This window comes from Diabrotica virgifera, chromosome 7 (genome assembly GCF_917563875.1).
Source record: "Diabrotica virgifera virgifera chromosome 7, PGI_DIABVI_V3a".
Lineage (NCBI taxonomy): Eukaryota > Metazoa > Arthropoda > Insecta > Coleoptera > Chrysomelidae > Diabrotica > Diabrotica virgifera.
The window spans coordinates 166494478-166518177 of NC_065449.1; the positions used below are offsets into that span (position 1 = coordinate 166494478).

A 23700-nucleotide genomic window follows, 5' to 3' on the forward strand; every position below is an offset into this window, starting at 1 on the left:
CTTTGCCGTTATCAAAGGTATCTCAAATATACATTACAAAATAGAACCTAGTCTTGATTTAAGTCCAGATCACACCGCAATAATCATAACATTAAGTACAACTGTAATATGGAAGGAACCTGTGGCAAAACTCTGCAATAAAAGAACCAACTGTGAACAATTTCAAGCTATTATTAAAACAAATATAAATTTAAAACATCGAATTAAAGAACCCCATGAAATAGAAAAAGCAGTGCAACATTTAACAGAAGTAGTACAAGATGCTGCATGGAAGTCAACTCCAGATGATAAAAAAATTACCACCCATGATAATAACATTCCTTTAAAGATTAAAGAAATTTTAAATGAAAAAAGAAGAGCTAGAGCCAAATGGCAGCGGTCAAGGAATCCCCGGGATAAAACACAATTAAATCGATTAACACATCAACTGCGTACAGCTTTAATCCAGGCCCGTAATGAGACTTTTAAATATTACATCTCCAACCTAACACCTAATGACCATTCATTATGGCAAGCAACCAAAAAATTCAAGAGACCAATGGCATCTATTCCACCAATTAGAAAATCAGATCTAAGCTGGGCAAAAACTGATGAAGAAAAATCAAACACATTAGCACAACACCTCGCCCAGGTATTTAGTCTACATACAGAAGTCAATGCTGACAGTGCCGGTTTATGCACTGGGCGCTTGGGGCGGGCGCCCAGGGGCCCGTAAGGCCCGTTCCTTTTACTAATAAAAAAGTAAAGTCCTCTAAATAATCTACGTATTTTCCAAAACAGAAAAAAAAGACGACGAAATACCTGCGATTTCAAAATGGTCTGATTTTAAGACTGATGACTTTTACAAACTGTGAACTTTTAAACAAAAAAGTGATTCCTTAGAACATTGTAAAAAAATATTTGAAGATGGAGAAAAAGCTTATTATACAAGATTAAATAAAAGCAACTTTTATAGAGGAAAACCCAATGGAGGCAAAGAAAAGAGAGATTGGCTAATATACGACGCAAGTGTTAAAGCTGTTTATTGTTACCTGCCCTTGCAAATTATTTTCATTTGAAAAAATAGTTTAACTGAATTTGGATGGACCCACTGGAAACATTTCAATATTTTGCTCACATCTCACGAAGAAAGTAAATTTCATCTGAACTCTATGGTTACATTAATGACAAGATTATCATTAATATTAATTGGAGTTATAGAAGCTGGCTTGAAAGAGCAAGTAAAATGCGAAGCTGACTATTGGATAAACGTCCTAAGAAGAGTTGTTGTCACTACTAAATGACTTGCTTCTCAAGGACTAGCTTTCCGTTGATGCAATGAGGATTTAATGAGTCATCATAAAGGAAATTACTTAAGTTGCCAACTAGGCTAAATTTGACTACTTCTTAGCTGAGCATTTACAACGGAATGCGAATAAATAAAAAGGTTCAGTTAGCTATCTGTCTCACCCAATTTGCAATGAATTCTTGAAAGTAATGAAATCAAAGCTTGTAGAAACTTTTGACGCTGTAAATGCTTTAGTTACAGTAGTCCATCAAACCCATTTTTTCCAGATAAGCAATAACAGAGACGAAAAATTAACAATTAAAAATGAAGCCAAGACACTGCTGAATAAAATCTTTGAGACAGTTCTATTGACACAGATTTGGACAAAAACTTTGGAATGAGTTAATGCAAAAGCAATACGTGAACGTGAAGAAACTGTGGACTTAAACGTGTCAATTGGAGTAGAAATAATGACATCTATTTTGGGATTTGTTGGAGACGTAAGAAATATGTCAAGCGAAATTGAACTAGAAGCCAAAAATATTTTTTTGCGAAGACGAGGATATATGCTACAAAGATGTTACATCAGCTGTTATATGATTTTCTACGCTAGATAAAGAAGCAATCAAGACGTCAATTAATACTTTATATGTGAAATATAAAAAATATGTTGATGAAACCAAAGAGAACTTGCATAACGAAATTACCCATTCTATAACATTATGTCAAAAGTTGAACAAACATTTATAAAATTTGGTGTCATCCCATCCCGGATGTAAAGATTGTAAAGGCAACATTTCCCAATATTTTACCTTTACTGCAAGTATATTTCACGATACCAACTTCTAATGTATCAGTTGAGCTGTCTCTTTCGGCTTTAAAAAGAATAAAAATATATTTAACGCCAAATTTGGGTCAAGAAAATCTAGACGCATATCACTATGTATTGATTGTATTATAGAAAATGAAGACCTGGAGCAACTGAATTGTGATAGTATTATCTGACAGATTGCTAATGCCTAGTCAAGCAAAAAAGTTATCTAATTGTTGTCATTGATGTATTTTTTAGAATATATTTTTTGTTTGTCATGTGTTGTTTTGTGTAACTTTCTGTTTTTTTTATACATTTTTAAATGTAATTTTTGGAATATTTTTTACGTTTGGTATTCTTCTTGTTTGCTAAAAATTCTTTATGGATTTTGCGAGTATAAATACATGAATGTGTTTTCTTGTAAAAAAATCTGACAACGAATAGCAATTAAGGGGCCCCTAAATATTCAGCGCCCAGGGCCCGAAGTTAGGTTAAACCGGCACTGTGCTGAAGATGAAGAAGTATACACATTTCTCGACGCTCCTTGTCAATTATCACTCCCACTGAAACCATGTACACCAACAGAGATCTGGAAGGCGATAAATAAAATAAACCCTCATAAGGCTCCAGGTTATGACTTAATTAATGGTGATGTACTAAAGCATTTGCCTAGAAAAGCGATAGTCCTGCTAACTATTGTATATAACAGCATGATAAGACTGTGTCACTTTCCTATTCAATGGAAATACGTACAAATAATTAATTATGATTGCGAAACCGGGCAAACCGCCTACAGAACCCTCCTCCTATCATCCTATAAGCCTTCTACCAATAATGTCAAAAATTTTCAAAAGACTTCTTTTAGTCCGAATTCTCGAAAGAATAAACATAAATAACATAATACCTGACCATCAATTTGGCTTTCGACAGAACTACTCAACAGTGCCATAGGATTGTAAATTATATAAAAGAAACTTTAGAGGGAAAGAAAATGTGTGCAGCAGTATTCCTTGATGTGGAAAAGGCATTTGATAAGGTGTGGCATAAAGGCCTGTTGTATAAAGTGAAAAAGAATATGGCTAATGAAATATACCTGATATTAAAATCATATCTGAGCGAGCGATTTTTCCAAATCAAAGTAAATACCTCACTTTCCAAATATCATCCTATACAATCCGGAGTACCTCAAAGTAGTGTCCTCGGTCCCTTCCTTTATCTCCTTTACACTGCTGATATACCTGCTGATGATGACATTACTATGGCCACATTTGCCGACGATACAGGAATCCTTACATCAGACGATAACCCAGATAGAGCTTCTAACAAACTGCAAAACTATTTAAATTCACTTCAAACATGGTTAACAAAATGGAAGATTAAAGTAAACGGTGAAAAGTCTCAACAAATTACGTTCACAACAAGAAGGATCGACTGTCCACAGGTTCATATTAACAACATTCCTATCCCCTTAAAATCAGATGTCAAGTACCTGGGACTCTATTTGGACCGAAAGCTGACATGGAAGAACCATATCAAAACCAAGAAAGCTCAACTAAATCTAAAAGTCAGACAAATGTATTGGCTGCTAGGTAAAAGATCCCAGTTATCATTAGAAAACAAAATATTATTATACAAAATTATACTAAAGCCGATATGGAGTTATGGTATAGAGTTATGGGGCTGCAGCAAACCGAGCAACACTAAAATACTGCAAACTTTTCAATCAAAGACGCTGCGCATGATAGCGAATGCACCATGATACGTTTCCAATATAACTATCCATAATGACCTTGGGATACCATTCATCGAAGATGTTATTAAACTACAGGCAAACAAAGCCCAAGAAAGAAATTTCGCCCATGAAAGTCAAACTAAGTTAAGTCCATGAAAGTCGGTCTTGACGGTCCAGTTAGCTGGGGCTCAGTCGATCGACAAGTTTAGTGGATTTGCGATTTGCGGTCGCTGGTTCGAGCCTCAGCTAGGTCATGAAATTTATAAAAGGCCAACGCCGTAGTATAAAACTCAATAGAGTCTACGGCTTGGTCTGGAATAAACTGGCGTCTGATCGGCCTATGGAGGAGCGGTACGGGAAGGGATAAGGGCTTCCGGCTTGGTGATACTCCTCCATAGATCCCTACCGAAGGGCGTTAACGCCTAAGAACGGTGTATACATACAAGTCAAACTATTCAACAACTCTACCAGCCGCCACTTGTGGGAAGAAGACTGAAAAGGACATGGCCAGAGGACCTAACTGATTAGGTGCATTGGAGAACCATCGATGGATGGTGCCCAAAGCATGCCAGGATTCAAGACTTTGCTACTATTTGCTAAATACTCTGTGTTGTAATTGGAGTAGATTGTAAATTTGCACTTAATACAATGAAAAAAAAAAACTTTTTAACCTTGCATTAGAGAAAGCCATGAGGTCGGCCGAAATAAAAACAGAACTGCTATCGGTTCAAGATCCCAAGTTATTACTTCCATACGCAGATGACATTGATCTCGTTGGAGACTCCATCCTATCCACAAAAGCCATTTTCAACAAGGTGGAAGGAGCAACAAGCGAAGTAGAGCTGAGGATTAATGAAGAGAAGACGAAATAATATATATGTGTATAAATATAACGACACGAAGAGACAGGATAGGACAAAATGTGACGGTCAACACCTTTAATTTCGAAAAAGTACAACGTTTTAAGTATCTGGGGGCAGTAATCACAGCTAACAACGATGTTACTGAAGAAATAAAAGACAGAATCCAATCAGCAAATCGCTGTCTATTCGCACTGGATAAGCTTATAAAATCAAAAAATCTTACAAGAAGTTTCAAGACTAAAATCTATAAATCCATCGTCAGACCTGTACTAAATGGTTGCGAAACGCGGACCATGACCAAATCAGACGAAGAAAAGCTAAGAAGTTTTGAACGAAAAATACTTAGAAAAATTTTTGGACCTCACCACGACATTAACACAAACCAGTATAGGATCAGAACCAACTTCGAATTAAAAGAACTCTACAATGACACCGATATTGTCCAAGAAATTAAATCACAGCAACTAAGATGGGCAGGCCACGTGCACAGACTTCATAACGAGAGACTTGTAAGACTCGTATAGGAGGAGATTCCTACAGGCAAAAGACCACTCGGACGTCCCATAATGCGATGTAGAGATAACATCCAAGCAGATCTCCGAAAAATGAACATCCCATTTTACCCTAGGTTGATGGAAGTCAGAACAAATTGGAAGAAAGTTGTACAGTCAGCCAGGGCCTACCCATGGTTGTAGCGCTACGTGATGATGATGATGATGACGATGATGTTTTTTGGTACGCGGGATCCAGGCCTAAAAGCGTTTTCAGCAAAATTCCGTATTACGTCAATACTAAATACGTATTGATATAATTGATGACCATTATTCTACATTTATTTTTTTTTCGAACAGTTAACAGTTATAGTTACTATAAATCTGTTCAGTTTACTTACTTATCCACTGTCTCTGATCTCAGCTTTTTGAACACATCACCGTCATCAGCTACAGCCCCCTTCGACGCTGCCATTTTCGTACCATCCTGGTAGAATCCCCCTTCCAGGGCCATAAATACGAAGGCGCCCAATATTGTATAAGCTAATACTAAAAAACACACTCCTAAAGTGGTTAGAAACGAAGTACTTTTACTGCCGGTGCAGCTGTAACAACAACAAAAGAAGGACGGTTCTGCTGGTGCTGCGTACTTTCCTTCTCCGTGTTCGTAGCAGCACTTCTTGATGGCAGGGCTGCCTGGAGGGGAGGATCTACGCAGGAAAGAATTCTGAAAGCTTGTGTAAGCCGTAGCTTCCTGGTCGCGGATCATTTTTGAAGGTAAAGTGTGTAGCAGGTCATTTAGACGAATGGCTCGGCGGTGAAGGAGACGAAGCAGTCATCTGTAAAAAAAATAGAGATATAAATAAAAAGAATATTAAAAATGTCAAAATTATTTGCTAAAATGCTTTTGCAATTTAATTTCGAATTTAATTTAATAAAATTTAATAATGACAATTAGTGCAGTCACTGAAGGTGGACTATTACCTCCGATTTCGTTGAACCTCAATCGATTTGCATGAAAATTGGCGAGTGGTTAGAGGATATCTCAAGGAACAATGATGACATGGTGCCAACTTGCGCTTTTACCCTAGGGGTGGATATCACCCCTCCTCGGAGGTTAAAATTATTTTATCAAAAATAACCCCACAATTCGATAGAGGGACAAATTATAAGCAAAATTTGTTATATAAAGTTATTAAAATAAATCAAAACTTTTTGAGTTCGTATTCTTCAGGTGCCATCTCCGTTACGGAGGTTGGCAATCATCATAGCTATTTTAATTTTTCAGGCAGTAGCTCTAAATAGTTGTTTTGAGCTACATCCAAACCATTCTCTCAGGTTCTTCAGCTATGAAATTCGTCTTCTTCCGATGCTTCGTTTGCCATCTATCTTTCTTTGCATTACGAGTCGTAGGATGCCATACTTCTCGCCCCGCATCACATGTCTGAGATACTGTAGCTTTCTTTCTTTAATTGTAAGTTCAACTTCCTTCTCTTTACCTATTCTTCTCAGTATTTCATTGTTCGTAACTCTATCTACCCAGGAAACCCTCATAATTCTTCTGTAGGTCCACATTTCAAAGGCGTTAAGTCTCTACATTTAACGTCCATGATTACACTCCATAATATAGTACACTGTAGACGTAACATTTTGTTAGGCGTACTTTAAGAGCTAATGTTAAATCTTTGCTACATAGGACCTTTTTCATTTTTATAAAATTAGAACGTGCTTTTTCGATTCTGACTTTTATTTCTGTAGTGTAGTCATTATTTTCTGTTATAAGTGTTCCTAGGTAAGTGTACTTTTTTATTCTTTCGATCTGCTGACCCTTTAATATCAAGATTTCGTTAGTATTATGGTTGTTTTTACTAATTTTCAAAAACTTCGTCTTTTTGATATTGAGAGAGAGTCCGTACTCCCTACTACACCTTACTATTTTACTCAAGAGTCTTTGCAGGTCTTGTAAACTATCGGTTATTATTACTGTATCATCTGCACATCTGATGTTGTTAACTAAGACTCCGTTTACTCTTATGCTGACTGTTTCATCTTCCAGAGTTTCTCGCATTACCTCTTCAGAGTAAGCGTTAAATAATAGAGGTGATAGTATGCAGCCTTGCCTGACTCCTCTCTTTACTTTCATTTCTTCAGATGTTTCCTTTTCAATTCTTACTATTGCTCACTAATTGTAATAGAGGTGTGTTATTTGACTTAAATATCTTTCATCAAGGTTTTAATTTTTTAGGATTTCCATGAGTCGATCATATTTTACTTTATCAAACGCTTTATTGTAGTCTATAAGACAGACGTAAAGAGGATGGTTAACATCCAAACATCTCTGTGTCAGCACGTTGAAGGAGTATAATGCCTCTCTGGTACCCATACCATTGCGGAACCCATATTGAGTGTCACCAATATGCAGCTCCAGTTTAGAGTGTATTCTGGCGTAGATAATTTTCAATAGAATTTTCAAGGTATGTGACATTAAGCTTTTGGTTCGGTAGTCACTGCATTCTTTGGCAAACACAAAAATGCTGATGTCAACATTTCTCTAGGGATGATTCCTGTAGTATAGATAGCGTTGAACAGTTCTACTATTATGCTCAGGTTTTTCTCGTTGACCAACTTTATCAGCTCGCTAGGTAATTCATCTGGACCAGCAGATTTATTGGTTTTCATAGAGTTTATTGCCTGACTAACCTCTGATTTGGTTATGTCTGGACCTACATCTCCCGTTTGGCTATCTACGGATGTACTAGCTTCTCTCTGGTCATGAAATAGTTCCTCGACGTACTCTTTCCATCGTCGTAGTTTTCGTTCTGTCTCCATTATAATATTTCCATTTTTGTCGAGCAATATATTTGGGGTTCTTCGATTTCCGATTCCGGCTAGTTCTTTTACTTTTTTATGTAGGTTGAAGTTGTCATGTGTGTTTTGCAGTTCTTCTATCTCTTTACATTTTTCAGAGAAGTAGGTTTCTTTAGCCTCCCTAATTTTTTTTCTTATTGGGTTTTGAAGCTGTTTATAGCGGGTCTTATTAATTTTTTGTCTTTTCTTCTTTCATTCATCAACTCTAGAATTTCCTCCGTCATCCATTATTCTTTCTTACATTTGGTTGTGGTAAGTACTTTCTTACTTGGCTCTAATATAGGGGTTTTGAAGAATTGCCGCTGCTGTTCTACGTTGCAATTATTTTCTGGATTTCTGTCTAGATTTGTGTTGATTTCGTGTTTCAGATTTTCTTTTGTTTAGAAACCAAAAGAAACAATTTATCTAACTACTGTATATGTATATGGCGGTGGCGGCTTAGACTGGTAATACAACGTTTCCTTTAGGATAAAAATTGATTTGATCCTACCTTATATTTTAGTCGATGTTTCATTTGTCGTACGGGAAAAAAAGCACACAACTCTCTAGTTTCCTTTATTTGTTTTCACGGGCACTTAATAGTTTCTCCACGTATATATCGGCCCTGGACAAGGTGTCTCAAAAAAAAACCACAACATACAATAAATAGGGGAGAAAGAAAAATGGCCTGAAATAAATAGATACATCAGCATGAAGGTATAAATTTTATTAAAATGAAAACTACTAAAGGTTTCCCTTTAGACACCGAATTAGGTGCTAAAAAACAAGGCTTACCTGAAGGATAGCGTGTAGCCAAGAGAGAGGAGGTCATGAAAACCTAAATATCCGAGAATTATAAATCCTTGATAAGCAAGATACTCTAAAACTTCAGAAAGTTTAATACTTCTTAGTTAATTTCCAGAATGACTTCTGATTTAAAATCCTTACACAGATTCATAAGACAACACTTGTGCTCATGAAGTATGAATCAAAAGTGAACAAAACATGACACTAGACAGTGGGGACGGAAAAAACCTACCGGTTTTAATTTAAAACCGGTTTTTTTACTTCGCAATAACCGGTTTTACCGGTTGTTTCTTTGTCCCAGTTATAACCGGTTTTTTATTTTTAAAGTAAAAACCGGTTATTAGGTTTATACGGTGACTAGGATTAGGTTAGGTATTATTTTGGATCCCTCTCATAATTATTACATATTATCAAGTAATTATTCCAAACAAAACCATGATTCAAATTTTATTTTATAAACACAGAAGCAAACTGAAAGTGCAAACTCACGTCAGTCAGAAACAATTAAGTTTTATTATAATATTTCGTTGAAAAAGTATTTGTAATCATAATATTTACATAAGAAGTGATCTGGTTGAAGTAGACGAAAACATTTATTTTTCACACATTCACACTCGACTCTTGACATTGGAAGTGGGTGAATGACTTTTTATGATTATTAAAAATAATGTACTGACTACTAATATCGAATTACCGATTACAATTACGAATCTCCAAGGATTTACCTACGTTTTCAAAATGATACACCCATACAGGAAGTTTTAAATGAGTTCAAATGTATCATACCTATTATACAAATATACAAACGTGTTAAAAGTAATACATGATAAAAATTTTTTGATGGTAGTAAAAATAAAAGATAAATTTTAATAGATTTTAATCAAAACGAAACCGTAGATTTTCTTATTTTGTCAATGCCATACTCTGCATAGAGTACAAAGACTCGTTTCATATGGGCTCTCTGAACCGCAAAGTGGAATGTTTTCCTGGCGGTGCCTTTTGGTATGTTATACCTGGGTTAAGCAGAAAGCTTGAATTGAGTCGAAATTCATTTCGCTTATTCCCCGTTAGAGGGCGTTCTATCCATACTGCGATGTAAATTATTTTAATTTATATCGACAATCTACGGTCGGAATGGTAAAAATCTGTCTTCCTTAGAGCCTCCTTGACAACAGGTAGACCTAGAAATAGTGCTATCGGAGGATGGAGGAAGACAGATTTTAATCAAAACGAAGCCGTAGATTTTCTTATTTTGTTAATGCCATACTCTGCATAGAGTACAAAGACTCGTTTCATATGGGCTCTCTGAACCGCAAAGTGGAATGTTTTCCTGGCGGTGCATTTTGGTATGTTATACCTAGGTTAAGCAGAAAGCTTGAATTGAGTCAAAATTCATTTCGCTTATTCCCCGTTAGAGGGCGTTCTATCCATACTGCGATGTAAATTATTTTAATTTATATCGACAATCTACGGTCGGAATGGTAAAAATCTGTCTTGCTTAGAGCCTCCTTGACAACAGGTAGACCTAGAAATAGTGCTATCGGGGGATGGAAGAAGACAGATTTTAATCAAAAGGAAACCGTAGATTTTCTTATTTTGTTAATGCCATACTCTGCATAGAGTACAAAACTCGTTTCATATGGGCTCTCTGAACCGCAAAGTGGAATGTTTTCCTGGTGGTGCCTTTTGGTATGTTATACCTGGGTTAAGCAGAAAGCTTGAATTGAGTTGAAATTAATTTCGCTTATTCCCCGTTAGAGGGCGTTTTATCCATACTTCGATGTAAATTATTTTAATTTATATCGACAATCTACGGTCGGAATGGTAAAAAATCTGTCTTCCTTAGAGACTCCTTGACAACAGGTAGACCTAGAAATAGTGCTATCGAAGGATGGAGGAAGACAGATTTTAATCAAAACGAAACCGTAGATTTTCTTATTTTGTTAATGCCATACTCTGCATAGAGTACAAAGACTCGTTTCATATGGGCTCTCTGAACCGCAAAGTGGAATGTTTTCCTGGCGGTGCCTTTTGGTATGTTATACCTGGGTTAAGCAGAAAGCTTGAATTGAGTCAAACTTAATTTCGCTTATTCCCCGTTAGAGGGCGTTCTATCCATATTGCGATGTAAATTATTTTAATTTATATCGAGATCGACACTCTACGGTCGGAATGGTAAAAATCTGTCTTCCTTAGAGCCTCCTTGACAACAGGTAGACCTAGAAATAGTGCTATCGGGGCATGGAGGAAGACAGATTTTAATCAAAAGGAAACCGTAGGTTTTCTTATTTTGTTAATGCCATACTCTGCATAGAGTACAAAGACTCGTTGCATATGGGCTCTCTGAACCGCAAAGTGGAATGTTTTCCTGGCGGTGCCTTTTGGTATGTTATACCTGGGTTAAGCAGAAAGCTTGAATTGAGTCGAAATTCATTTCGCTTATTCCCCGTTAGAGGGCGTTCTATCCATACTGCGATGTAAATTATTTTAATTTATATCGACAATCTACGGTCGGAATGGTAAAAATCTGTCTTCCTTAGAGTCTCCCTGACAACAGGTAGACCTAGAAATAGTGCTATCGGGGGATGGAGGAAGACAGATTTTAATCAAAACGAAACCGTAGATTTTCTTATCTTGTTAATGCCATACTCTGCATAGAGTACAAAGACTCGTTTCATATGGGCTCTCTGAACCGCAAAGTGGAATGTTTTCCTGGCGGTGCCTTTTGGTATGTTATACCTGGGTTAAGCAGAAAGCTTGAAATGAGTCGAAATTCATTTCGCTTAAAAGATAAATTGCATTATCCAATTTATTTTTAAGTAAAATATTTATATATATAGTTCAGCTCTCCAGGCCTAGAAGGCCCATGGCTTGGTTTACTATTCCTTTCCAATCTCTCCTATTTGCTGCTTTATTTTTCCAATTTGTGATTTTCAGTTCTTCTATGTCTTTTTCAACATCTTTCTTCCATCTGGTTTTCGGTCTACCTTTCTTCTTCTTTCCTCCTATTCCTCCCGTTAGTATTTTTTTGGGAAGTCTCGTGTTTGGCATCCTTTGGATATGTCCCAACCATCTCAGTCTTTGTGATTTTACGATCCCTACTATGTTTGGTTCACCATACATCCTCTCCAATTCCACATTTGGTCTTCTTATCCACATTCCATTCCATATCTTTCCGCCAAATATTTTTCTTAGGACTTTTCTTTCCCATACTTTAAGCATGACTTGCTCGGATTTGTTCATCGTCCATGTTTCACTGGCATACAAGACTATAGGTCTTATCACTGTCTTGTATATTCTTATCTTAGCCCCTCTAGATATGTTCTTATTTCTCAATAAGTTGTTTAGAGCAAAGATACAACGATTGCCAGCCATAATTCTCGCTTGGATTTCTTCTTTTATATTTGGTCTCCTAGTGAATGTCGCTCCTAGATATTGGAATCTCTCTACTTCCTCGAATTTATATATTTTTGCCTCTGTGTTTATTGTCAGGTATTGTCCTTGTGTGTATTCTCGTTCTGTCCATTCCATATATTTAGTCTTTTCTTCGTTTATGTATATCCCTTTCTTTCTTCCTATCGCCTCTAGTCTTTTTAGTATTTCTTTTAATTCTTGTTTGCTTCTGGCTATCATTACTATGTCATCAGCGAATGCCAAGCATTGGTGTTTTCGTTGGTATACAAGTCCTGTCCTGTTAATTTCGGCTTCTCTGATGACTATTTCAAGAAGGATACTAAACAACAGTGATGACAGTGGGTCTCCTTGTCGTACCCCTTCACCGACCCTAAACTTATCTGTTTCCTTTCCATTTATTTTAACCCTGTTCTCTGTTTCTCTGAGTGTCTTTTACCATCTTTATTAATTTTTTACTGATTCCAATTTCACATAGTGCTTTGTATATTTCTTTTCGTTTAACTCTGTCAAAAGCTTGTTTAAAGTCAATGAATAGGGCCATTGTAGATTTTCCGTATTCGTAGCTTTCCGCTTGTATCTCACGCAGCAGGAAAATTTGATCCACCGTGCTGCGTCCTCTTCTGAATCCACATTGATATTCTCCTATGTCATTATCTATCTTTTGTGTTATCTTGTCTTTTATATGTACTGCAAGTATTTTATATGCAACGTTTAGTAGGGCTACTCCCCTGTAATTATGGCATAAACTTTTGTCGCCTTTTTTGTGAATTGGACACAGTGTGGCTTCAGTCCATTCTTTTGGTATGTGTTCTTGTTCCCAAATTTCTTTTATCAGCTTTTCCAAATGCTTAATTAGTACTGGTCCTCCATATTTAAACATTTCAGCTGTTATTTCATCCTTACCTGGGCTCTTGTTTTTCTTTAGTTTTTCTATTATTTCTTTTATTTCTTTTTCATTAGGCGGTCTTTCCTGTATTTCTTCTTGATCAATATTTTCATTCGGTCCTTCTTCTGCATATTCTGTTGTGGGAATTTCATTTAGAAGCTCTTCGAAGTATTCTCTCCATCTGCTCAGTATTTCTTCGTCGCTTACTAAATTCCTTCCATTTTTGCTTTTGTAGTGTACAGGTTTTCTTTGGAACCCCTTTTTCTCATTTTTTACTCCTTGATATAAATTCCTGACTTCTCCATTTTTATAGTTTTCTTCTATGCATTTCAATTTATCTTCGTTGTACTTTCTTTTCTTTGCTCTTATGATTCTTTTAGTTCGTTTTCTTTGTTCGTTGTATTGTATCTCCATCTCTGGTGTTTTCACTTGCATCATTTTGAGTCTTAACTTATTTCTTTCATCCAGTTCTATTTTACATTCTTCATCAAACCATTCTTTGAATCCATCTTTTATATTTCTATTACTGACTTGCGCTGCTTTGGTCATACATACTTTTATTTGCGTCCATTTTTGTTCGATGTTTTCATTTTTTGCAATATTTTCCAGTTCTCTAGTGACTAGTCTTTCATATTTACTTTGTTCTTCTTCTGACAGTAGTCTAATAGGTTTAGTTACTTTGTACCTTTTTTTCTGTTGATTTCTAAGAACTGGTATAACCTGTTTAAGTTGTATTCCGACTATAAAGTGATCTGTGTCTGCATCCGGTCCTCTATATGTTCTTATGTTCTTTATACATTTTTCCATGTCTTTTTCGATGAGCACATGATCTATTTGATTTATGGTTTTTCCATCTGGTGATCTCCATGTTCCTTGATATATTCTTTTGTGTTGAAAGTACGTGCTCATAACGATCATGTTTTTTTCTTTTGCAAAATCTATTAAGAGGTGACCATTTTCATTCGTTGTTTCATGCAGACTATATTTTCCTATGGTGGGTGTGTATATTTCTTCTTTTCCTATTTTGGCATTAGCATCACCTAGTACTATTTTTATATCGTATTTGGGAATATTTTCGAATACTGTATCTATTTGACTGTAGAAGTCTTCCTTTATCTCTATGTTTTTCTCTTCAGTCGGTGCATGTATGTTTATAAATGTTATTTTTTGGTATTTTCCTCTTATTCTTAGTATGCATATTCTCTCTGAAATTGGTTTAAAGTCAACGATTAGATCTTTCAGCTTTTTGTTTACTACAAATCCTGTGCCTAACATTCTATTTTCGCCTCCGCTATTGAAAAATAAATAGTCATTTATTTCCATTGAGTTTTGGCCTAGTTGTTTCGTTTCTTGTAGTGCTACTATTTCGAATTTATATTTTTTACATTCATCTACTAGGTGTTTCAGTTTTCCTTCTTCGTATGTTCCTCTTACATTCCATGTTCCTACTAATATATGTTCTTTTATGGGCTGCTTTTCATTAATAATCTGTACATTTTGTCTATTTCGTGTACCTGTACTTTGCCATGTCGTCTCCGTTATTTCAGTCTGCTTTCGTTGTATTGCTAGTTTTTTGGTTGTATATTTTTCTCTTTTATGAGTTGTTGTTGGCTGTTATTCCATGTCCATATTTCACCATTAATGATTAGCTTCTGGTATCCTATTTTTACATTTTTTCCATTATGCCTCTCTACCATAGCCTTGCTTCTAATTTCTTTCTGAATAATTCTTTCTTCTTTTGACATATCATCATTAATATAGATTCTTTCGTCCTTTTTGGTTTTTAATTTACTTTTATTTTTCATTACTTCTATTTTGTTTTTCACGCTGTTGAGTTCCACTATGACAGTATTTTCTCCTATTTTCCTTGCTCCATTTACATCTACTGAAACTTGTAGCTCTTTTTCCATAAAATTCTCCATAGCCCCTCGTAAAACTTTCTGATCATTTGTATCAATTTTTATTCCTTGTATTATTACATTTTTTCTCTTTCTTTCTCTTTCCAATTTCTCTATTTTTTCATTTGCTATACTAATTTCTTTTTCTAATTGACCTATTTGATTTATAGCTTTTTCGTTTGTTTCTCGCAGCTTTTTTATTTCATCTTTGTAGCCGCTTTGTTGATCTTTTAGTTCTTTAATTTCATTCTTTAGTTGTGTGATTTCGTCTCCAGATCTATATTGTTCTTTTTTTATGTCTTTTATATCCATTGCTAATTCCCTCATCATTTTCATCATTTGTTCCATTCCACTTATGTTATCTTCATCTGTTTTTTGTGATGTTCTAGCTGTTATTTTTGATTTTTTGCTGGGATGTTCCTCCTCTTCCCTTCTCCTTTTCATTTCATCATCTAATTCGCTATCTGAACTCATTGTTCTTAATTCCTAGTTATTTTTCGTGCTAGAGTTATTAGTCAATGCGTCACGGGTGAAGTTTCGTGGAGAACTCTACTCACAGTTCAAATTCCCACCCGCACCCGCGCTAGCCGTTACTAATTTTCCAGCACTTTTATTCCTAGGTAAAATCAAAATCAAAATCCGGCCCTGGTTATCTGTTTATAATAAAATTAATTATATTATAATAAAGTTTTCTACTTACAGCTGATTCTGTTTATTAATATGCTTTATTTTCCTGTAGAAATACACCATTCACAATATTGTTTTGTTTCCACCTACTGCAAAACCTGCTTTGTTTATATTCGATATCACACAAGTTTTTATCACTTTACACAAGAATTTAATTCCTTATCGTTGGAATTACTTTTTTCCGATTTTTTCACTGTATAATTAGTTAACTAATTAGGTTGTTTATTTATGTACCTACATATATTGGTTTATAGTTACACTGCACTTTTGTATAACACAATTGTTTTATTGCTATATCTGCCCGAGAATCGAGTTAAGATACGAGCTAAACACGTGTCAAGTAAAATATTTATGTTGATATTATTATTTTTTAATCCCATTTGAAAGAGTCTGGGAAATTTTTTATAAGTTGAAATGGTTGGAGAATTTTTTGGGTTTGGGAGAAGAGGAAAATTGGTAGGTATTTTAGAGGATTATATTTTTAAACGGTTATTTAAATTTGCATCATTAAAAGATGCATTGTAAATGTAACATTGTAACCTATTGGATTAAAAAAACCGACAACCTGTTTTTGTAAAAACCGGTTTTTTTGGCCGGTTATAACCGCTAGGTTAAACCGTAAGCCAAAAAAAACCGGTATAACCGAAAACCGCTGTTTTGTCAAAAACCGCCATCCCTACTAGACAGGTAAAGACAAAGATATGACACTTACTAGACAGGTAACAATTTATACCTAAAGCCTACTTCATGCCTGAGTTCCGATATGATTTCGGACTTAAAATGGCTTGATAGCAGCTAATATTCAAGACAATATATAGAAGCTTGATTTTTATAATTGTTTAGGCCAGTACTTGGGAGAATAAAGCAAAAATTATGACAATATGATTACTAAAAATTGTTGCTAGTCGCTTAGCAACTTTTAACCCGTAACAAAGCTTCCCATTATTTGTAAAGGCCCTAAATTTAGTTTTGGAAGTGTTCAAGGAGAGGTTCTCCTTCAGACAACATATTATATCGATGTCATAAAGACGAAATAGCATCTGATCCGCAACAGTGCTGGGAAATTTTGCCCTAGTCATTATTACAATATCGTCTGCGAAATTCTATATCCAAATTCGTTGGCGCTCAGCCCATGAATCAGGTCATTGACAACTATGTTCCATAATGGCGATGACAATAGCTTGATGGCATCCCTTAGTTGCCCTCAGTTGCCCATTGACATCTTCATACGGGTCTGTGGATATTATTCTGCTACGGCCGCGAAGACTTACTCGGGGGGCGCCGACTAAAAGAAAAAGTTGAGGTTCTTAAAACACAATTTCTTCTTAGTGGGAAGGACTTCTTGTTTGTTTTCTAAAAGTTTATCGAATTGTGCCACAATTTTTTAAAGGTTTCTAATCAAGTTATTTTCTAATTGCAGTCTATTTCTCTTTTTAGTTTTCATGTCTACCATTGAAGAAAATGTCAGTTCACACAAGTATGAATTTGTGAATTGCAATAATAATTTAAGAGCTTCCCAGCTCTGGATTTTGATGTTGTATATTTATCCAAAATACGTCGACACTTTGCGAATTGCCAAACCTCGAAGACCTTCTTTTATTTTTTTTTTTTGTTGATATCATTCAAATCTACTGATGTTTCCAACAAAGAGTTTAGAATCCATCTACGCCTATTGTCAGCTTCAGAGTACAACTCTGGAAAGTATGTCAAAAGTTGCTCTTGTAAATTATGCAAGCTCTATATAATGCAAGGAATGTGAGCCGATACTGCAAAACTTTGGTCTGTTTCATTATCTTCATCAATATTGTGAACACATGGAAAATACTCAAACATTTTGTTTTGCAGAGAGGTTGACCACAAACGAAGTTTTGCGTGAAATGCTTTTATTTTATCTTTAGCTGTTAAAATATTATCTTCTCTTCTTTGAAGGTTCTTGTTCAAATTGTTAAGGTGACTAAAAAGATCTGCCAAAATGTTAATTTCAACAGCCAATAGGTTCAGAAAAACCGTAATCATATTTAGATATTGCATCTTGTAAGAACATTAACAATTTCAGCTCAATACCTTTATTTGGATAGCCAACTGACCTATGTGTGATAAAGGAGATTTTGATAAGGCGAGTCCATATCTTCACAAATGATTCTGATTAGCCGGGTTTGCAAAGTTTTGCGTGAAATGCTTTTACTTTATCTTTAGCTGTTAAAATATTCTCTTCTCTTCTTTGAAGGTTCTTGTTCAAATTATTAAGGTGACTAAAAAGATCTGCCAAAATGTTAATTTCAACAGCCAATAGGTTCAGAAAAACCGTAACCATATTTAAATATTGCATCTTGTAAGAACATTAACAATTTCAGCTCAATACCTTTATTTGGATAGCCAACTGACCTCTGTGTGATAAAGGAGATTTTGATAAGGCGAGTCCATATCTTCACAAACGATTCTGATTAGCCGGGTTTGCAAAGCTTTACCTTTGATAAAATTTACAATTTTTATTAACTCCTTGAGCACGTAATTTATATCAGAAGGTACTACTTTAGAGCCTGTTGATGAAGGAAACAGTGTGTCCAGGATATGTTTGGCATTATCGATTTTATTTTGTAATGAGCCGGCTATTTCTGCCATTCATAGCTTTTACTTCATCTTTAGAAATAGCGATATATTTTTCCCAATCAAAATTCTACTTGCAAGTGCTTCCTAAAAACATATTGTACAAATACTGGCCAGTAGTGTTTGCAGGAAGTGCTTTGCAAAATAAGATTTCTTCCATGATATTGTCATCTGTTTAAAAGCGCACAAATACTGCAAACTGTGAACAGTCGGAAACACCTGTAGATTCGTCAAATTGTAAAGCAAAATGTTGATTGTTCTTTAATTTTTGGGCAGCGTGAATAAAAGATAAATGTACCAAAATAGGAAAAAATTATTACCTAACGTATGTAGTTTTTAATTAAATTATTTCTTTGGCTTGCTATGACACTAAAGGGTCGCCAGAATATTTCAACCTGTAAAGGGGTCGCAAAATAAAAAGATTGAAAAATACTGTGCTTCGGCATAAGTTTATGAGAATTCTTCTTTCTGCGAGTAATGTGGCTTTTAATTTTTCAGTTTTATAATCTGATAACCTAGGAAGTATTTCAATGATAATTAACACTCTAAACTTTATGGACCATAACAATAAGCAAGAAAATAAATTGTAATATATAAGAATGAGTAACTTAGTCACACTACGGTTGTACCATAAAGTTATATTATGACGGTTTAAGTAATGGAAATAATTCTTATGAATCTATAACATGTTAGTACATACGGCGCACTTAGTAAGACACTGCTCAAAATAATATTCGTTTACTGCATAAGGCTGTACTCTGTACTCATGTGATTAGAGCAGTGCTTTTTATTTAATGTTATTTCTCGTTATTTTTGTAGATATGTCACTTGTGTTGAAAACCAATTTAAATATTGCTTTACATATTCGACGTACGCTTTTATTACATAAAAGTAATTTTAAATCTACTCAATCAAACATAGCGAACATATGAATATGGAAAAAAGTGCACACTGCGATTGAATTCCATTTAAATTTATTTTTCAAACAAATCAAAAATGGGTATTATTGAGTTTGTAATATCAATAAAAACGACAAAATCCACTATATTTGATAGGTAAATTGGTTTTAAAAAATAATGTTTTATGTTGTTGAAGCGTATAAATTCCTAAAATGTTGATTTTATATTTTGATTTATTTAATTTTATTAGTTATCTTCGGTTATAACATTAAAAGGGGATAACAAGAAACAAGCAAGAGAAGATTTTAAGAAGCCTTCTTAGTAAAATAATATATGAAAACCATGGTGTAGAAATGTATATGGAAAATGTACAAAAATAATTGAAAACTATACTAAAAAGAAGACATACAGATAAAACAATTAATGGCCAATGAAATTCTCGAATTGATGGAGCAGATAACACAACCGAAGAACAACAAGGAGAAATATAAGAAAAAACTGACATTAATCAAACAAAAGACAAAAATCGCGTAAGAAAATTGGTTAGAGTAATAGTTAAAATAAATACCACAATTCATTCAATATGTTAAAAAAATAAGAAAATATCAGAATATCTAAATATTTCTTAATATCGCTTCATTATTTTTCATTGTCTCATTACACGGCCATTAATACTATCATTACTTGCAAATACTGTCAATAATATACAAGATGTTTGGTAAAGAATGGACCATAGCTTAACCTCAGGTTCCTGAGGTTAAAATAGGCCAATTTAAGCTAACTTACCTTAGTACAAAGTTTATAATAACCGAGATACAGGGTGTCAAATTTAAACTTTTTTTTTATTCATTATTGAATATTTCCTGACAGGTATGAGATAACAACATGAAATTTGGTATGTGGGGGTTTTTGGGTCGAAAAAACTAAATTCCCTACCAAAAATTATGTATTGCCCAGAGGGCGCCACATACGCCTTTCAGCACTCATTTATTACGTTCAATTGTTTTTATCCCTTACTCTATATAATTTTGACATTAAAATTTTTATTGAGACATATTGAGACTTGTTTGTGAGACCTGTTTGTAAACACACGTTTTATAATTTACGGTCGATTTAAACAAATTATCGCTAAATAAAAGCCTTTTAATAGTTAAGTTTTACTAGTGCAGTGACATAAAATACCAAGAACAGCAACTGTGAGTAAATTTTTAATATTAACTGCATCCAGACGATTTTTGTTAGGCTGATTGAAGTTAGATATCAGATACACAAGACTGAAAAGTAATTAGCTAGTAAAAACTCGCCTAGCGAAATAAAGAATTTTTAACAACAAAAGGCAGGGTCGGCCTGGGAAAAATGTTTTGGACAATAATTATATTTAACAAAATAACTTAGCAAATTTGAATATTTTAAATAAAATGTCACAACCAACATTTACAAATCAATCTTCATCCACCAACACTCACCCAGATAATAATTTAAATAAAATGAATACCTCCAACACATCTTATGCAAGCACTGTCTCAAAAAATATCTACAAGTATCCTAACAAAGACCAGGCACTTATCTTCGGCTCCATTCAGGGAGCAAAACTTCAAGATTATCTTCTCCAATTGGGACCTCTGGTAAAACCAATAAACATAATTTTCTGTAGCAGAATTTCACACAACAGAATATGTGTTTATCTAACCAATAAATCACTGGTTGATGAGTTTTTAACTAATCATGGTCAAATTGTTGTCAATAATGAAGTCATCAAAGCAAGACGTCTAATTTCACCAGCAGACAGACTAGTATTATCGAATGTAAGCCCAACGATCCCACACGAAACTCTTGTAACCTTACTGGAAAATATTGGATTAAAATTAGTTTCTCCAATAAACTTTCTTAGAATAGGTGCATCAAATCCAGAATACCAACACATACTCAGCTTCAGAAGACAGGTGTATATCGCTCCTTCCCCAGATATTACCATACCCGAATTCTTAGAAATAACACATGATAATCTATCATATCATATTTTTTTAGCCCTAGACAGTCAACGCTGCTTCACCTGCAAATTATCGGGTCATGTTGCATCCCAATGCCCTTCGGGCAATATTAACCCACATTCCCAACAATCATCACAACCCACACATAATGTTCCAATCTCGTCAATATCTCAACCGGATGAAACATCTCCTAATGACTTAAATTCCCACTCAATAAATAATATTCTACCCGAAAGTTCCTCAGTAGTAGAAAATTGTGCAAACGTCGCCAATACTGCTTTGATCACATCCAATCTGGTAACAAATCCAGATCACACTGCTCAATCTGAAAATATCCCAACCTCGGACAAAACTACTAAGTCAACAACTTCATCCGCAACAAAACGAACAGCTGAAGATATGACCCCAGCCACTCCAGAAGAACAAATGCCACCCAATACTTCTACCTTCTCTCTTCCCCAAACAGTCGTTCAGAAAAACAAAAAACCCAAATCTAATACATCAGATCCAGAAATAGAACTTACTGAATCTATTATAAACTATATCGACTCTCATTCTCCTCACTTCATAATCAACAGCCATCAGCTTAAACAGCTCCTAGAAAATACATACGGATCGAGGGATGTTCTTAGCATTGCGGAAGACTTCACAGAAGATATTCCAAAACTAATAGATATGTTAGAAGAACTACATCCTCACGCAAACACTAAGAAACTAAAAACTCGTGTCACAAGGCTAAAAAAGAAATTACTAAAGCAATCCCAAGATTTAAGTGATACCCAATCTGATATCTCAAATACATCTCAAGATACCCAATAAATACATTCGAGTCATTACTCCAGTGGAACTTAAATGGGTACTATACCCGTTTAAATATGCTACAGCATATCATAGCCCTCCATTCTCTGGACATATTGTGTCTACAAGAAACTCACTTCCGAGACGAAAATGTCCACAAAATGAGGGGATACAATGAATTCGTTAAAAACCGAAATGTACAAGTTGCGAGTGGCGGCGTAGCCATTTACGTCTCAAAGAATCTACAAGCAACACAAATTAGAATAAATACAAACTTAGAAGCGATAGCCGTAAAAATTAAAGCACAACTAAATTACACCATCTGCAACATATACATTCCTCCTGACCATTATCTAATTGAGGATGAACTGGAGTCTCTAGTTAATCAACTTCCAACTCCTTTCATTCTTCTAGGAGATTTTAATGCCCACAATTACTCCTGGGGTTCTCAAAAAACAGACAGAAGGGGACGAATTCTATCAAACATATTCAACACCATGAACATAAGTCTACTGAATGATGGCAGCAATACTAGATTCAATATAGCTACTGGCAATTCTTCTTGCATCGATCTTTCATTATGTAGCCCAACTATTAGTCCTTACCTTGAATGGAGAGTTATGGATGACTTACTAGGCAGTGACCACTTTCCTATAAAATTAACGAATTCAATTATAAAAGACAAAATATCAAACGGAGATAGTATCCATCAGAAATGGAAAATAAAGAAAGCCGACTGGAGCTCTTTCTCAAAAACCATTGAGAATAACATATACAAAATTAATGAGTGGAAGGACGCAAATACAGCAGTAACTCAACTTAACGAAATAATCATAAAAGCCGCTGAATTTTCAATAGGAAAAACAAAACATATCAAGAAATTTAAACCTGTGCCTTGGTGGAATGACGAATGTGCCGAAGCAATACAAAACAGCAAATCTGCTCTAAATAGATGTAGGAGGGAGAAAACCGCAACAAGTATAATTGAATACAAAAAACATAGGGCAAAAGCAAGATATATTACCAACAAAAGTAAAAAAGAGTCATGGAAGAAGTTCGTAGGAAGCATAAATAGAAACACTACAATATCATCGGCATGGAGGAAGATACAAGGTATTTATGGAAACAAAACTTACCATGTCATTAAAGCATTAGATTATGACGGCAAACGAATAAACCAAACAAAAGAAATAGGTGAAGCATTCGCAGACTATTATCATAAGCTTTCCATAAACAGAAATATAACTAATGATAACATTGCCCTCCCTACGGAATTCAAAGAGCTGGCAAACCTTAATTCTCTAAACAAGCCACTGACAAAAGAAGAAATGGAGGAATCTCTCTCATCACTAAAAGACAGTTCTTCTGGTCCCGATGACATCCCTCCAGTTTTTCTAAAAAATCTCCCAGAAACGGCGAAACAAATCCTGCTTAATATCTTTAATCACATGTGGAATAATAGTGACTTCCCCTTAATCTGGAAGAAAGCAACAATCATCCCCATACTTAAATCTAACAAATCTTCACTCTTGCCTGAATCTTACAGGCCAATCTCCCTAACCTGCTCCATGAGTAAATTGCTAGAAAAAATAATCAACAAGAGACTAATATGGTTTTTGGAAACTCACAAATTATTAATTCCCGAACAATCCGGATTTCGACCATCTAGAAGCACACTTGATAACATTATTGACCTAGAAAG

The 23700-nt window shown here is 34.9% G+C and overlaps 1 protein-coding gene across 1 annotated transcript in view; it reads right to left on the reverse strand.

The window, feature by feature from the left end:
- LOC126888665 (uncharacterized) overlaps window positions 1-23700 on the reverse strand; it is a 219495-nt gene that overhangs the window by 23404 nt on the left and 172391 nt on the right. The window contains exon 2 of the mRNA XM_050657027.1: window positions 5566-6003. Coding sequence (XP_050512984.1) covers window positions 5566-5933 — 368 coding nt within the window. The 5' untranslated portion in view covers window positions 5934-6003. The remainder of the gene's footprint in view (window positions 1-5565; window positions 6004-23700) is intronic.